This window comes from Crotalus tigris, unplaced genomic scaffold (genome assembly GCF_016545835.1).
Source record: "Crotalus tigris isolate CLP2741 ecotype Arizona unplaced genomic scaffold, ASM1654583v1 scf7180000020218.1340706, whole genome shotgun sequence".
Lineage (NCBI taxonomy): Eukaryota > Metazoa > Chordata > Lepidosauria > Squamata > Viperidae > Crotalus > Crotalus tigris.
Window position 1 is genome coordinate 1,157,486 of NW_024097911.1, and position 17,920 is coordinate 1,175,405.

The 17,920-nt window shown below is 41.8% G+C and overlaps 1 protein-coding gene across 1 annotated transcript in view; it reads left to right on the forward strand.

The window, feature by feature from the left end:
- BCAP31 (B cell receptor associated protein 31) overlaps positions 1–17,920 on the forward strand; it is a 56,626-nt gene that overhangs the window by 23,444 nt on the left and 15,262 nt on the right. Inside the window, exons 6-7 of the mRNA XM_039366095.1 lie at positions 7,858–7,984; positions 15,839–15,939. Of these exons, the coding sequence (XP_039222029.1) occupies positions 7,858–7,984; positions 15,839–15,939 (228 nt within the window). The remainder of the gene's footprint in view (positions 1–7,857; positions 7,985–15,838; positions 15,940–17,920) is intronic.

Genomic DNA, 17,920 nt, shown 5'->3' on the forward strand with positions numbered 1-17,920 from the left:
GTTAAAGACGGTGTAGCCTGAGCTGCTAAGACACTAGAACCCATTTCATTCTTTACATCACCGTACATTTTTTTAAAAAAATGAGAGGATACGTTGGGAGGAAAAATGACTGCAGTGGAAGAGGGCATGTGGTCTGTTCTCAGTGGAAACAGCTTTAAGAGAGTCCACTTCCATCATTCTTTTGAACCAGAGGCTCTGGGGACTGAGCCTGCCGGAGTATGTGCCTATCAATTAGCCGTGATCTCTTTGTGCTTCTGATTCTGCTCCAGTGGAAGCAGGAAAGCAAGGGTTGGCAGGCAATGACTTTGCTGACTCTCTGCATCCAGGTATAGAGTGATTCACTGGAGAGAGAAGAAGAGAGAATAGAGAGACAATAGAGTCACTCTCGGCTCTGCAGCTTTCTGACTCCTCCTTCAGTTCTAATTATCAAAATGCACCTTGTTCCAGTTGCCTGGCAGTGCTTTTTCTCCTGGCAAATGGCAATGGAGCACATCACAGACATCCGTTTTTTGCAAGCATGTGTCCGTAGAATTGCACGGCGTCACCTGTAAGACAGGATAGCCAAAGGAGAAGCAGGCACCTCTGTCTTCACTGACAGCATGTTCTGTCTTCTCATTCTGTTTTACAACCATAGTAAAGGTTTGGAAGCTGGGCCTGTCCGCAAAGAAGTGAAGTTTAAGGCAACTTTCCCCGTAGCCAGTGCTGAGAATTCTCGGAGTTAAACTCCAATTACAGAGGTAGGCAACCTTGGCTCTTTCATGACTCGTGGACTTCAACTCCCAGAATTCCTGAGCCAGCCATGCTGGCTCAGGAATTCTGGGAGTCGAAGTCCACGAGTCATAAAAGAGCCAAGGTTGCCTACCCCTGCTCCAATATCTGGAGCCGATTAAATTTTAGGCAGGGAAAAGGGCAGACAAAACAGTTGAGTCCTGTTTATGCTGGGAGTCATGTGTTTCCCTGCGGAGCAGAATCTATGCGCAGTGGAAACTTGTTAGGGTTAGAGGAATGAGGAGGATTGAACCTTAAGAAGTAGTTATTTTTTGAACTTTCATGTTTTATAGCAGTATTTAAGATGAATGGACCTCATCTCCCATTATTCCCTAGCTAACCTTGTTGGCTGAGGAATTCTGGGAGTCGAAGGCCACCCATGTTAAAGCTTGGGAAACAATGCTTTACAGCAGGGGTGTCAAACTCAATTTCATTGAGGGCCGCATCAGCATTGCAGTTGCCCTCGGGGGGGTCGGGGGGTGCAGCCTACTGGGTGGGCGTGGATGGAGTGGGTGCGGCCTACTGGGTGGGCATGGCCAGCTCTACATCGTTTGTGTCAAGGGTCCCTGTGGGGGCCTGGGCAGGAGTGGGACAGATCTGAGGGTGTCTGACAGAAGGGGGTGGGACCGGGGCAAGCGCCAAGGCATGGTCCATTTCTTCATTCTTCACAAAGGGTGACACCTCCCCAGCATGCACCCAGGGGGCGGGGCCAACACAGCAGGAGCTGGTTCCTCGCTGTTTCTAGACGGCCTTGTGGAACTAAGACTGAATGCATTTCAGCATAGATGGCCACCACAAAATTGTACATTGGCTCCCGGCCGGCCTGGGCCAGGGCCAAGGCAGTGGGGGCCGTTCCCTCACTGTTTCCAGGATGGCTTCGAGGGCCACATGAAACCACTTCGCGGGCCGCATCCGGCCCCCGGGCCTTGTGTTCGACATGTCTGATTTACAGTTAATAGTAGAGATACAGACTCTGGGTAACGAGGATCAGTCTGGTATTTCTATCACTGTGGGGTTTTTTGCAATTTTAAATTGTAAAAACTTTAAAAATCTTAAACTGGGCAAGTGAACTGGTGCTCAGTAGCCTCTGCTTGCTTTTTTTTCACTTGCCTGATAACAAATTTGACCTGGGGAAGCTGCTGCACTCTTCCGCTCATTCCTTAACCGATGTGGCAGCAAACCCCTGGGCCTTGCAGGTAACTGCAGCCTCTTATAGAGCCTCTCGGTTTATTATCGTGTAAGCTTCTGAATTATGCTGAGCTCCTTGATTTGAAATATTGCTACAACCGTGGATGGTTCTTCCTGATCAACAGGGTACTTTGTAGCCAGCATGGGGAAAAAAAATGCCAGTAATCTGTTTTCTGTATCAAACAAATTTAGATGGCACCAGGCTGAGAAAAGGTTGTAGCTAAAGTTGCTAAGGAAGAGAAGCTTGAAATCCAGCTACAAAGCCTTGATGCCAGCTTTTCCCCCTCTACGTGGATAAAGTAATAATGAAACATTGGAGCTCTGCCAACCGGTCGCCATGCCCTTTCCAAGCGTGTTAGGTTCACTGGGAATTGGCTATAGCTGCACTTCCTAAGATATTGTCCAGTTGTTCCCCTCAACCTGGCATTTCTATTTCTACTTCTATGAAAATGGAAGTGTTCGTTTTAGGATGGACAACAATATTAGTTTCAGGCTTAATGGAAGAATTAGTAGAATTCTGGACACCGTGATCTGTGCACTTTCCCTTGAATATCTACTCAAAACCAACTTTTGCCCACCTTTTTAACATTTCAGTATATTCAAATTGTGTGTAGATAAACCTCCAGAGGGCAGCCTAACCTAATATCTCTAGTTGCCGCAAGGGCATAGTCTTTCAACATGGCAGGATTTTTTTTTTTTTTATGAAGTTAATTAAAATGACATCCGTAGCTGATAGCCTTGACCTCCCAGATAGCAAGAGGCTTTGAACATTGTGGCTGTAAATATGTAAAGATAAAAGTGTAGCTGTAAACAAGGTATAACTGCATACAGATGTTGTTCAAGGTTGGCGATTACTGCAAACTGTTCCTTATGTTTCAGATTGGCAAAGCTAGAGATAACAGGGGACATTGGCTTATATCTCTTCTGTTCCCTTTCCCTCCTGTAAATGTTGTCTTTTCTGAAACCTTCAGATAGATTTTTGTCTTGTAAGCTTGAAATGGCCACTTGGGGATCAGGTAGAAGTTTAATCGCTCTTTTCTCACATCTGTTGCCTTTTCTTGGCCTGGACAGAGAGAGACAGAACTCTTCTGACTACTTTATTGAAGCTTCCCATTGGGGTCTGAAGTCACATAGTATCCTTTGGAGCTGTGCCTTGTGTTTTTGTACGCCAGATCCGTCACAAGAAAAAAGGGCTGTCCCTAGACCACATCCAGGCATTTTACAGGCCCTGGGCCACATCCGTTCCTTTGGCTAGCTCACATGAGGTCAGTTGGAAATTACAGATCCATGTGTGCAGTAAAACTGCATTGCTTTTATTCTGAAGGCTATTGCTGTGTTTTTTTGTTTTAATTTGTGTATGTACGTGCATGTGTACCTACACACCTTCACGGCCCTGTCGGTTCAGTCCTCCACAAACAGTTCTAGTTCCTCATAGGGCCGCTTTGGAAAATTAATTGCCCACCCCTGCCCTAGACTCTCTTTTCCAGGGGCAGGAGAATCTGCCGTGGAAGAGCTGATGTTCTTGGAAAGGTGTTTTGCTTGCATTGCCTGTTCTTATTATATATGTGGGCGCAGAAGAAGATGGTGGTGGAGGCGGTGTGGAGCCAAGGGATGAAAGAATCTTCCCAGTACACCTTGCTATGCACCCAAGTTAAGTGTTGCTTAGTTGACATTTATTTTATATCCCGCCTTTGCTATTTTTATAAGTAACTCAAGGCAGCAAACCTATGTTAATGTTCCTTCCTTTTTCTATTTTCCCCACAACAGCAACCCTGTGAGCTGAGTTGGGCTGAGAGAAAATGACTGGCCTCAGGTCACCCAGCCAGCTCTTCCTTCATAAATTCTGATTAAATAAAGCCCAACTCCATATTTCCTTCTCTTTTTCTTATCGCCTCCCCCCCACACTATATTGTAGGAAACACTTTTGCATGAAAAAAAAATTAAGTTGGATGCCCTGATGAAGTTCATGTTCCCAAGAAACCTTATCTGGTGGGGCGGGCGCATCTGGTTTGTGAAAATTGTTTTGAGGTTTTCTCAGCTATGTATGCACTAGCTTCTTTAATGATTTCATGCATTGGCCAAGGTGGGCAAATAAGACCTTCCCAGCTCTTTGTTGGTTTTGCTTTGATATTCCCCTCTAGAAGCAGGCCTTTGTTGCAACCAACATGAGGTGGGTGAGATAGGATGAAAGAGAGGCTGACCTGAAAACTAGGCCCCCAGCTTTGTAAGGCTTGAGAAATAGATGGGAATTACATTTTTTAAAAATATTGGGAACTGGATAGAGTCTCTACCATCACTTTTCTGACAATCATACATATAAGGTAATTAAATTTTGCCTTAGGATAGCTTGGCTGGCTCAGGAATTCTGAGAGTTGAAGTCCACGAGTCATAAAAGAGCCAAGGTTGGCTACCCCTGCCTTAGGACAAGCAATTTAAAAAAATATTTTCCCTTTCTTTTCTAGATTACTTGGTTTCTGTGTTGATAGGCAGGTTGTTCTGTGAGGACTAGTAATTTGTATAGACTGGCTTGAACTAATGCTAATGCAAAATACACAGCATAAACTTTGGAGCACGTGGATAAAATGCTAGCAGTAGATACAAATCACAATAGCTACATGCTCTTTTCAAGGCAGAGTAATCTGGGGGAACTCCAGTGGAAGTCTATTGCCCTCCTCTCCTGCTTTCCTAATAGCATCTGGTTAATCAGGGTAGAAAAAGAATTATTTATTTAGAAATAATTTATAATTTATTTAATTACGTCTGCTACCAATGATGTACAAAACAGCTGGCTTATTTGGGCATTTAGTCTGTTCCCACTGGCTCTTGTATTTACAGTTTTATCCTATGCAAAATAAAATCCTTTGGTTATAAGTTATAAGACACTGAAACAAGACTGAGGAGTTGTTTTTTTGAGGTTGCCACATAAAATGTATTTATGCAGTACGTATTTGTTGGAACACCTGTAGCCATCAGGTGTGTTGGGGAAATTGCTAGTAGAAGAATTGGCTGAAATCCATTACTTATTGGCCATGCCTTGCACATTAGTAACGGAGGGGGAGGAATGCCAGCTCTTGGAAATAAAGGACAAAGGATATAAGCAGAGCCGGGACATTCCATAGGCATGCGAAACTCTGGTGAGAATTTTATATAACCCTTTTTTTTTTCGGTGCATAGCACTGCAAAAATTCAGCTTTCGCTTCTGTGCTTTTATCAGTATGCTGCTGCTCACACAAATTAAAAGCTTTTTCTCCTCTCAGTTGAAACATTTTTTTAAAAGGCTCATCCAACCTTCTCCATTAGCCATTCTGCCAATCTTTCTTCTTCACCCCCCCAAAAAAAACTTTATTCGGTTTCAAAAAAAAAAAGTGTAATGTACAAAAAAGCAAAGAAATACCGTAATTAAAAAGAAAACAGGAAAGCCAGGAAAAAAGCAGACTTGGGGAATGCAGGCAAAAAGGGGGAAAGGTTGTAGAAAAAAGGAACTTCTACCTTTCTTCAGTACAGATAAAACAACGAAACATTGACGAGCCTTTGAACTGGAACAAGCCATAACAAACAGTACTTACTATCATCATAAAAAAGTCTAATCATCAAAACCCAAGGTTAAAATTTCATTTCTTTCAGTTTCAAACAAACAAAAAAACAAACAAACCCCAAGAGTAGTTTCCCAGTAGAAGCCAGCTAGATAAAGACTGCTTTCTTTAATCAAAGCAGACAATTTCACCTGCTCCGCCAACTCCATTAAATTCATCATCCACGTTAATCATTCTTCCTTCTTGAAAATTCAGTTTTCTTGTTCTGCACCAAATGCTCTTCCACTTCAGTTATGCTGGCTGGGGCGTTTGGGGAGTTGAAGTCCACACACATCTTAAGGTCGCCAAGGTTGTAAAACCCTGCTGTAGAAAAAGAGCGGACAATTTAAGAGCCGCCCCCCCCCAGCCCTTTTTTTTCCTTTTTTCCAGTTTTTGCAGGCAGTTGCAAAAAATTAACAGTATATTCTGCTGTTTTGAAATCAGTTAATGCAAATAATATAAACGCTTAAATAGGCACCTAGTTGTTGTTGTTTTTTTTTAAAAAAAAAAACCCTTCTGAAGGCATCTTGCTTAGATGATTGGTGTGCATCTGACCTTATAATCTTCACCCTCTCTAAGCAGGTTTATACAAATCCCATGGTTAGCAGGTCCAGGGGCAGATGGGCAGATTTATTATTGGAAGATGGAGGAACAGGTTAATTGGAAAAAAAGCTGAGTCTTGGCAGAGGGTTTTGTATGTGCCATTGCAAACATTGGTGCTGTACCTTGAGGATCTGATTGATTTTACCTTTTAAACAGTCTTCTGTTGCCACAAGAACTACAGTTCTTTTTTTCTTTTTGTATATATTTTATTAATTTTTATAGGGTTAGGGCTGGGGTTGGGTTTTTTTAAAATAACATTCTTAATATTTAGCAAATAGCATATTGTCTGGGTTCATGTATTTAAAAAACAATAAGAGTTAATTTCTATATTATCATAATATGTTAGTTAATCGCTCAGTAGTCTTCTTACTAGTATATATTCAGTGTTACATAGTACATATCATGTTCCTTTCTCTCTAACTCGCTTTTCAACTCCAGACATTATTTCTGTTGTGTCAGCTGCTGGTGTGTAGCAAAGTTGTAGTCCAGCATCAAGTGTTAGCAAAGTCTGCTTTGAACAGGAGCTTCAGGATGACTGAGTAGTACTGTGCACATGAAGTACAGGTAGTCCTCGACTTACGTCAGCCCCATTTAGTGACCATTCAAAGTTCCAAGAGCACTGAAAAAAAATGAGATAACAACCATTGCAGCATCCTCATGATCACCTGATCAGAATTCAGACAATTGGCAACTGACTCGTATTTATGACGTTCGCAGTGTCCCGGGGATCACGCGATCACCTTTTGTGACCTTCTGATAAGCAAAGTCAGTGGGGGAAGCCAGATTCATTTAACAACTGTGTTACTAATTGAACAACTGCAGTGATTCACTTTACAACTGTGGCAAGAAAGGTCATAAAGAGGAGCAAAACGCGCTTAACAAATGTCATGGTTAGCAACAGAAATTTTGGGCTCAGTGGTGATCGTAAGTCGAGGATTGCCTGTACTGTGACAACTTGAATGCCTCCTGAAGTGAACTTTGTCAGAGTCGCACTTGGAGACAGGCCAGGCCAGGCACTTAAGGGCTTCTTTCCCCGATCAATTTGCCATAAGTTCAATTACTGTCCCTTTGTGCTGCCTGCAGTAACTTGCTTGGCTTAGAGTACAAAACGATACCACCTAGCTGTATATTCTTGTCCTTGTCTTGCAAAACTTCTAAAGGAATCTATTCATAGCTTTCCAGAATTACTGCTTTGCTGTAATGATTTATCTACCTGTGGCCTTTGAGAGCATCTGCTGTGTCTGAAGAGGGACTGGCAACAATGCTGATCGGACGAGATTGAGGGTGCGGTGGTAGGGAGGAGGGGGGAGGCACTGTGTGTTCAGTCAGTAGTTGTAATTGATGGTAGTAATTTCTGTGTGATTTTGTTCAGGTGTCACGCCTATTTGGAAGTATGTAATGCACATTCACTTTCATTTGACAAACCAAATGCGGGTCAATATTTCTGAATTTCATTGGTACAGTTTCTGGGAGCCTCAGAAAAAAGATGGAACAGCATGTGAGTGAAGGTTGGGTAAGATAGTAGGTGTGACTCTGCTATTTTGAGAGACACTTGGGCTCCTCTGAATTCTAGGTTCTCCTGCACAAAGCAACAACTCAAATGGTTACAGGAAAGGTCAGGAGATTCCTCATTTGGGGAACCTGATCTCAGATGGTCAGAGTTCCTTTCTCCCAACTTAATTCATGCTGTCCACCAATTCAATATCACTTCTCCTTTCGCTTGCAGGAATTGAAGCTAGCAGGGGTGGAAGTGGCTGACCTGGACATCAAAAGCATTGGGGCGGAGGAAGAAAACCTAACTCTGCAGGCTGAAGTCAAGAAACTACAGGATGAGTTGACCTCTACCAAAAAAGGTGAGAGGTAAAGCTTCAGGCATTAAAGGGCTCACGTAGACCACCCTGATGCTTATACACTTTACCTGACAGGTGCCATTTTTCAGCAATCTAGAGCAGTGGTTCTCAACCTGTGGGTCGGGACCCCATTTGGGGTCGAATGACCGTTTCACAGGGATCGCCAAACAACGCAGTCTACCATTTTTTTCCCCTTTTCCCTAGCTGTCCTACTCCCTCTTATCGGTGGCCACACCCACTTGGGGGTCACCACAACATGGGGAACTGTATTATGGGGTCACGGCATTAGAAGGGTTGAGAACCACTGATCTAGAGGAAGAAGGAATAACCTGCTTGAGCAACTCTCTTGTTTTCTCTTTATACCCTACTCCAAATTTTGCACAGTTGGCTCTTAGGATTGGAAGCTACCTACGGGGTGACATGGCATCTATTTATAACTGTACAACTGTATACCCATGTGCCTTCCTCATGTACAGTCTTGAACCTGTTCCTCCTGTTGGCTTTAAATAATCCACTTGGCATCAAACTTTGGGAATCAACGAACCAGTCCTGGAACATTTGTTTGTACACACATTGTCTTTCTCTGAAGTCATGTGGTTAGCATTTCTCTTGTCCAGTTGTAAAATTGTTTGCTTTTTGAGTAAATTGACCCTAAGAGCAGGGACTACTTCGTGAGATACCTCCTTCCAGCTCTTTATGGTAATTTTTCTTTCAGCAGTGTGCATGCCCAGCAAGAAACTGGGGCTTTTTCACGTTTATTTGCCTATAACAATATGCCAGTCTCTTCTGCAAGTAGCTTGTTCAGTTCCTTCTTCCTCTTCCCCAGCTGATTTCTGACTTAAGATGATGTAACTTCCCTTGGTCACACCGATCCATGCAAAGCCACAAATTTTGGCTGAAAGAACCTGAAGTGTGGAACACAATTGAATAAAACTTGGGAACAAAACCTTTTCTGCAGGAAGAAAATGTGCAAGAACACAATAGCTACATGGGGAGAGCTGCTTCTGTTTCTGTTCTTCGGCAAGACCAAGGAAGGGCAACTTTTCAATTGTCAAAGGCTAAACCTGATGTCAATCTTAGCAATAATGCAGACTCTGGTATATCACACAGGTCCAGGATATTCCATTCCCCCCCCCCCACATTTTCTTTTTGAGAGAGCTGGTTTCTCCTTTGCTTAAATTATTAAAATGTTACTAATTCTATCATGGTAAAGCTTATGGTAAAGATATTTGTGTGGCAGAATAAGCCACCTGCTTCTGGTAACTATGATTTGAAAGTGTTTTGGCCACAAAAAAGGGTGTGTGTGTTACCGGCTTCATCCTACCACCAGGCTATTTTTCCCTCTCTGATCCTACATATCTTCTTGCTTTTCTGTTGTGTATATTTAGTTATACACCCCCGTTCAAGGACAATAACGCTGTTTTGCTGAAGTCTTCAGCTTACATTCTTCTGAGAAAACCCCAGATAATTAATAAAGACATTCCCCACCCATGGAGCTTGGCATGCTTGCAGAAATAATACAGTACCAATATGAATGTGAGAAAGAGAAGGTGAGATAACAGGAGAGTTCCCTGTGACAAGGACATCTGCTTCAAAGACCAACAGTGGTGGCCTTGTAACTCAGTTGTTGCTTCCCACAAGTAACGTCTCGAACACTAAACATATAGAAGTATTTTAGGGGGCCTGTTTGTGATACCATAGAGCAGGGGTAGGCAACCTTGGCTTTTTTATGACTCATGGACTTCAACTCCCAGAATTCCTGAGCCAGTTATGAAGTCCATGAGTCATTAAAGAGCCAAGGTTGTCTACCCCTGCCATAGAGCATACATTGCGATGTTCATCTGGGCAGCTCGCAGCCCCAACTGCTCAGTAATACACCCATCATTGTACACCATCCACAGTTGCTCTGCGAGTGAGATGGGTGGTTTCTAAATTTGATATATAAATTAAAATACATGCATAACTGTTCTTCCAGCCAGGGGAAGTTGGAGACAGGTGGTCCACAAATCTTGCAGGGCTATAGTATATGCATTCCCTCCCTCCTGACATGTGACTACTCTTCTCTATTGCAGTATCAACTGAACAGCTCCTCTGGATCCCATATACAGGGGTTGGCAAATTGAAGGGGTTGACCTCAGCCCTAGAAGAATCCTGGAACTGAGCAAGTTCTGGGTGGCAACTGACCTTTTCAATCCTGAGAGGGTTTGCATAACCCTTCGGTGTATTCTTCCCTCTGCTTCCCGCCCCAGCTGATCAAATGGCATGGTGGCCAGGCAGATGGACAGTATCAGATTGGGCACTATGCGATGTTGTAGCCACAAGCAGCGTTCCTGAGGTCTTCCAGATGGGCGTGCTTTTTTGCATTATTTTTAGGACGCTGGGTGATCTAGTAGTAAGGTGGAACAGCTGCTTGTGCCTGCCCCGGTGAAGTGGCATGTCTCTTTTTCCAGCATCGCCTTTTATAGCTGTCAAAGAGGATAGCATGCCTTCCACCTGGTGCTGATCCCTCAGCTGGGGCTCAGTCATTCAGAGGCCAGAAAGCTTCATATTTTGACAGAGACCCTTTCAAAGACTCCCCCAACACCCCCCCCTCTCGCACACCACTGTCCCATGCACACAGGCAATTCTCAGTCCAAGGGTGGATAATGGGCTAATTTCTCACATGCAGCAGTGTGGGTTAGTATGCAGGTGTTATTCCAGGAACAGGGAAACACAGGTGCTTGTCTACTCTCAGCTTCATAAACTCACTTGGTTACTTTGGGCCAATCATTTTCTCTTAGCCCAACCTACCTGATAGGGTGGTTTGGGGGAAAAATAGGAGGAAGTACGATGTCTGCTGCCTTGAGCTCTCTATAAAAGGCAGTATATAAATACATTCAAATATTTTTTTATATTCAATGACCAGATGTAGGTACAATTCTTAACGGCTTTATAGTGTGGGATGGGGAGTGGGGTACCAGTAGAGGAGTAATTTACACAAAAAAGAGAAGAAAGAGGAGAAAAAGCCAATATAGTGGATAAGAGTACCATGCCCTATTTAAAATAGATAAGGCAATGAGCATTGCAAGAAATGTTTAACTGTTAAGTAAAAATGATTAAAGGAAAACAAGAAAAATAAAATGTAAAATTATTTCTGCCCTTTCCTTTCCATCCAGTAGTTACCATCTTACTCTTTCTTCTCCCTCTTTTTCTCCTTCCTTTTATCATACAATTCCCTTCCCTTTAACCCTTTTTAAATCCCCAAGTCATCAGTTCAGTCCTGTCTTCTTTCAACAAAAAGTCCATATAATGTTTCCAGTCTTTTGAAAAGGTCTTTGTTATTTTTTCCTGGCCAAACTGGCCAAGCTTTGAGTATAATTGATTATACTCAGTTAGTACCTACTTGGTTCTTTTTGATAATACAGCAGTAATTTAAGGTTATCCCAAAGATGCTTTTTCAAGAGGCCACTGGACTTTCTTGTTTTTCTTTGAAGATGTTTCACTTCTCACCCAAGAAGCTTCTTCAGCTCTGACTGTATGGTGGGGAATAGCTGGTCATTTGCATTCTTTTAGAGCAGTGGTTCTCAACCTTTTTAATGCCGCGACCCCCAACCGGTCGTAAGTCGAGGACTACTCAACCGGTCGTAAGTCGAGGACTACTCAACTGGTGCAGCACCGTTTGCAGAATGGGACTTTTGGCGGGCTCAGCAGGGCAGAGACAGCCTGGACAATTCCTATTGGCTTTTGAAAGCCAATAGAATTAGACTCTATTCAAGAGAAGTGCAAATGGGTGTGGAGCTTTCTTGGAACTGCTGAAAGGACTCTGTTGTGGAGACATTTAACTATGCACTTTCGGATGAACACCCTTTGAATGGTGCGGGAATAGGAACAGATTTCCAGAAAACATTGCAGACTACAGGAGCCATTTACGCTCAGTTTGAATTGCAGACAACCCAGAGTCATCCACAACAGCCTGCACCTGTGTTCAACAGTGAACGGACACAGGGCAGAAAACATCCTGCAGAAAGCATAGCTGCACAACACAACCCTTTCAGGTGTGGAGCCTTCATGGTTTGTCGCAAAGGTGCTTTTTCAAAAGCAACTGGACTTTCTTGTTTTTCTTTGAAGACTTTTCGCTTTTCATCTAAGAAGCTCCTTCAGCTTTGACTGGATGGTGGCGAATGGAAGGATTTGGTCATTTGCATTCTTTTAGAGAGTCTTTGAGGCCACCTGGAAGTTTATCTGTGTCCTCAGGGTCACCTGAGTCATGCAAATAGGTGTGAAGCCTTCTTGGAACTGCTGAAACGACTGGGTCAGGGGTAGACAACCTTGGCTCTTTTATGACTTGTGGACTTCAACTCCCAGAATTCCTGAGCCAGCCATGCTGAGGGGAAAGGAAGAGGTTTCCAAGCTGAGCCATGTTGGCTCAGGAATTCTGGGAGTTGAAGTCCAAGAGTCATAAAAGAGCCAAGGTTGCCTACCCCTGGGTTGGGTTAAGGAGAACTGGTTTCCAATCATGGCCCAAACTAGAAAAGCTCCGTTTCAAACATCTTGTTCAAATTAGAATATTTCCACCCCTCAACAGATCATTGGTAGTGAATGGCAGGTGAACTTCCAAAATTTCTATCCAGGGCTTGCTGATGGGCTTAGCCTTGCTGCTGGGAACTCTGAAATTTGTAGCCCAATCTATCTGGAAGGCATTGAATTGCTGAAGGCTTCACTAGGATTTCATCTTTCACCTCCCTCATAGAAATTTAACTTAGATGTTTATTTAACAGTTCTTACAAACCACTCCATCGCAGGGGTCTCTGGGTAACAAGCAACAAACAAGTATTAGCAATCAAGCAAAAACAAAAATTCACATTGCAATAAAAATATCAAAAGCCTGATCTGAATATTGCAGAAAAATGAAAAAGTGAAGATGCTGGAGAGATCTACTTCCATTGTTTACCATACTGTGCAAAATTAAAAATCTGAACAGTGTTGATTCAGAATCTTATTTTACTTCTACCCTCCTTCCTAGAAGAGAGACATGGAATAGCTTTCATCTTAACCCAAAGCATCTTGAGTTAAGAGATATGTAAGTTCCAATATCTCAGGCTGCCACAAAGAAGAGGGGGCCAAGCTATTCTCCAAAGCACCTGAAGGCAGGACAAGAAGCAATGGATGGAAACTAATCAAGGAGAGAAGCAACCTGGAACTAAGGAGAAATTTCCTGACAGTTAGAACAATTAATCAGTGGAACAGCCTGCCTCCAGAAGCAGTGAATGCTCCAACACTGGAAGTTTTTAAGAAGAGACTGGACAGCCATTTGTCTGAAATGATATAGGATTTCCTGCCTGAGTGGGGGGTTGGACTAGATGATCTCCAAGGTCCCTTCCAACTTTATTATTATTAGGTCTTGTACTTTTATCAAGTATGTTATAAGAAGTATTATTTGGCAGAACAGCCACCCCTTGGTTGATATTGGCAATTGCCATGGATTACATTATCTTCCACTCATTTTTCTCCCACCTCATTTAACAAAAAGCGAAGAAAAATCTTGAAATAACCAAAATAGTAATGCTTTCCTGCCTCATTTTGAAAATTACATTTGCCTCTTATTTCAGTTTTCCACAATTTAGAACTACCCATAATCCTGCAGTACTGTGACCTACAGTATAATCTGAACTTCATCTACAGCCTATTGATGTTTAAAGAAATTATTTTATAAAGTTTTTAACAAGCAATATGCAAAAGAGTGCACCATATCTCTTTCTTAAATGTACTTGGCTAATATTCAATGTGTTAGGAAAAAAACTGAAAAAAAATTTAGGATTAGTTCAACCAAATGTTTCCTGTATTTGTTGCCCAGTCCTGCACATTCATTTGGTAATATTTTAGTCTATTCCTCTTTACAAACTGCTTCAACTCATCGTTATTTTTTAATTGTCCTTCCTTAAGATCTCAAAATAGAAAAATTATTCTGTTTCAGCCAGGTTTTTTTTATAAATTTATTAGTTCTGGTTGGAGTTATTGACCTACATTTGTTTAAGCATCACCTCATGGATGAATGCTCTGATATTTCACTGTAGAATTGCTGGCACAATTTAGAAACTAGAACCTATGACCTGTTAGGCCATTGTTTCAGAGATATTTCCTTACCTAAACAAAAATAAAATAGCCATAGCCAAAAAAGCTGGAGTGGTCAGGAGTGACTTCCAACCCAGTTTAATTACAACAAGGAGCTAGGGCAGTCTACCCGATCTCCAGTGGCTGAAGGAAGAGCTGCTCTACTCAGCTTCCAGAGGGCTAGAGTGGGACCCGATCTACTAAACTTATATGTATTAGCACAGCAGCATTAAAGCAACCACAAATTTGCCAAATTTCAATCTCATAGGAGTCATGGTTCCTGGATTTTAGATACATTCTGTAAGTTGGCCCATTTGAGATACTTTTGTCCAAAAATTGTTATTCTGTCATGCACCATTTTCCCCAATTAAAGGTTACAGACATGAGAATTTTAGTAGTAGATTATTTCCTCAAATGCTCACAACCTCAGGATCTGGACAATTTGCACAGTAGTTTCAGACGTGATCTGGAGACCATCTTGCTTTATGGTTGAGACGAGATTCTTTTTCTGGAATGCAGTATTTGTTTTTTCCAAACATAATGTTTCTCGTTAACACTAATAAGTTCCATTTTCATGTCATATTTCCACAGAACATGGTTTTAATAACCTGCAGGATTATCCAGGTAGTCTTTGGTAAATCTTAGACACTCTTTTTTTTCGGTGTTCTCCAATGCCAATCTTGATGTTTTCCGTGTGGAAGACTCACGGACATTGACATCAGACAATACAAAACTGGCTACAGGGGTTCTTTTTGACCTCCCGGAATATTGTATTGACATGATTTTTATTGAAAGGTCAATCCTGGGAAAAGTGACAGTAATGTTGCATCTTCCCCATTTGTTACTACAATATGTGCTTTGCCATGGGCTGATTGAGACTGAAGTCTTTGACAATGATTTTATAGTCCTTTTTCAGCCTTTAAAGCATTTCAGTTCTTTTTGTAAAATGTGCAGAATTCTGGTTCACAGCTTGTTCCATTGAAGAGTAAACTTCGATGATGATCTGTGGAGTTATTTTTATAATAGAGGGACCCTCAAATCATGCTTATCTGTCATCTCATTGATTAAAACTTTCCCTCTTTCACTGTCCTAGGGCTTCACATACTTTTTCAACAAAGACAGTGAATGTTGCCTCAGTGTGTTCAGTAAAACATGGCACAGTAGGTCATTTTTTAGTATGTGTTTTGTATCTAGTACAGAATTTAGATGAAGTTGACCACATTATAGATCACAGTACTCTAGGGTTAAGGATAGTATTATGAAGTTCACAAATTTTTATCTCACTGTAACTGTTTTCAGAAGTCATCTTGATTTTTGATAGAAGTGTTAACCCCCAACTTATTGCTGGTTCAAAATAAAATCACCAGGGAGGAAATATTCTAGCTAATTAACTAACCGTATGTAATCATCTCAGCTCTGCTACCCTTGATAAAAAACTAATTGGCTGTGACACTTTCATTAAATAATGAGCTGGTGCAAACTGGTAGTCACCTATATAGCTGGACACAACTAGTCACTTGAATCTTTTACTTGTAGAGGCTTTGCGAAAATTGAAAGGTGTTTTTTTTTGGAAGCCCATAATAAAAATGGAAGGTTGCTGGGGTTTTTTTTTTAATTTTTATTTGGGAGGAGAAAAGCTGTGATATGGAATGACCTATTTTCAGTGAGATTCATTGGCACCCTTGCCTTGTGATTGCTCTAATAACTAGATGCGTGAGGATGCTGAAACTGTACTGATACGGTCCTTTTTCTCTCTTTTTCACCCAGCCCTGAATAAGGCAGACAACGAGGCATTGGCTATGCGCAAACAGGCTGAAGGATTGACAGTGGAGTACGACAGACTGCTGAAGGAACATGGCAAACTTCAGGTGCCCATGGAGGAAAATAGGGTGGCAAGAATATGGAGATGGGGGCAAGCTGAGAAGGCCTGTGCTGGTATTGGCAGGAGACTACTCTGTACCTGTATGGTCTTTCAAAGCTGTACTCCATCCTTGTTTATTTTTAACAACCCCCATATTGTCAGTGTTTAAGTTTGATTTCAACTGCTGCAAAGATTGTGGGGCTTGGATAATAGGGAGATGATACGAGGTTCTCTAGCAAAAATGCTAGGCTGTAACCCTTTCTTTGGGTAAATTTAAATCTTATTCTTCTCCTTCCCCAATTCATAGGGAATTCCCTATCAATGTATTTGCCTAGCTTCAGTAGTCTTCCACCCCAGCCTATAGTGTCTCCTGTGGCTGTGCTGGTAGCCATCCCATCCATTAGTGAGAAGCCATGTTGGGTAGGCTGCAGCAGAAGTCCTCCCTCATAGAGAAAGCTGTTTCTTTTGCACAAATAGAGCAGAACTAGATGGATCTATAGAATGCTGGATTGTCTGGTTGGTCCCCCTCCTCTTTATTAAACTAGACATACCCAATTCCTGCAACCATTTATCACATGTTTTAACCTCCAGACCCTAATTATCTTTGTTGCTCTTCTCTGCATTCTTTCTAGTGTTTTAACATCTTTTTAATATCATGGTGACCAAAACTGGATGCAGAATTCCAAGTGTGGTCTTACCAAACCAGTATAAAACGATACTAAACTTTATGTGCAGCCTAGGACTGTATTGGCTTTTTTGGCAGTTGCAGCACACTGTTGCCTCATATTTAAGTGGTTGTCCACAGTTACTGCTGTTGAGCCACATGCTACCTGTTCTGTACTTGTGCATTTGGTTTATCTTGCCTATTTGTAAAACTTTCCCACCACTGAATTGCATTTTGTTGGATAGGGCCCAGTGTTCAAGTCTGTCAAGATCCTTCTGGATCTTGAGCATATCTTCTAAATTGCTGGCCATTCCTCCCAATTTGGTATCGCCTGCAAATTTGATGAGTTCCCCTTCTATCTCCTCACCTAAACCATTTATGAAGGTGTTGAAGAGTACTGGGCCGAAAACAGAACCTTGAAGTACTCCACTGCATGCTTCTCTCCATATAGATGTAGTTCCATTGAGGACTACACATTGATTGTGGTTGGTCAGCCAGTTGCTAATCCATTTGGTGATAATGCTGTCTATCCCACGCTTTTCTATCTTAATAAAAACTAGTTGTGATGTAGTTTGTCAAATGGCTTACTGAAGTCCAAGTATACTAGATCTACAACATTCATTTGCTCCACTAATTTAGTCAATTTGTCAAAGAATGCAATAAGGCTTGTTTGGCATGGTTTTTGACAACCCATGTTACTTCTAGTAATAGTTTTAGTTGTTTCTAAATTGATTGCTTGATTATGTTTTCCAGGATCTTCCCAGGTATTGATGTCAGGCTGATTAGTCTGTAGTTTTCTGGATCCAATTCCCCCCCCCCTTTTTTTTTTTTTGATGATAGGAGCCATATTAGCTCTTTTCTGGTCCTCTGGTATTTCCCTAGTGCTCCAGGATCTTTGAAAAATGCGGATCAATGATTCTGATATCACGTCTGCCAGTTCCTTCAGAACTCTAGGATGTAATCTATCTGGTCCTGCTAATTTGTACTAGTCTAGAGTGGATAGATATTGTCTTAACTATTTTCTTGCCTATTTTGACTTACATTCTTAATCTGCTTTTGATAAGTTGGACTGTATTTCCTTTTGTGTAAAGATAGGTGCAAAGAATGAATTTAGCAATTCTGCTTTCTCTGTGCTATCAGTCATCTCCTTGCCATCTTCTCCCATTAATGGACTGGTTTTTTTCTTTTTACACATTAAAAGGAACTTTTTTATTTTTGACATTTATTGAAAGTCTTAATTCATTCTCCAGCACTGGAGATGGAGAATCTACCAATGGGTTTAGACTGTATTCCTGCCCAATCAGATCAAGTCAGCCAAAGTTGC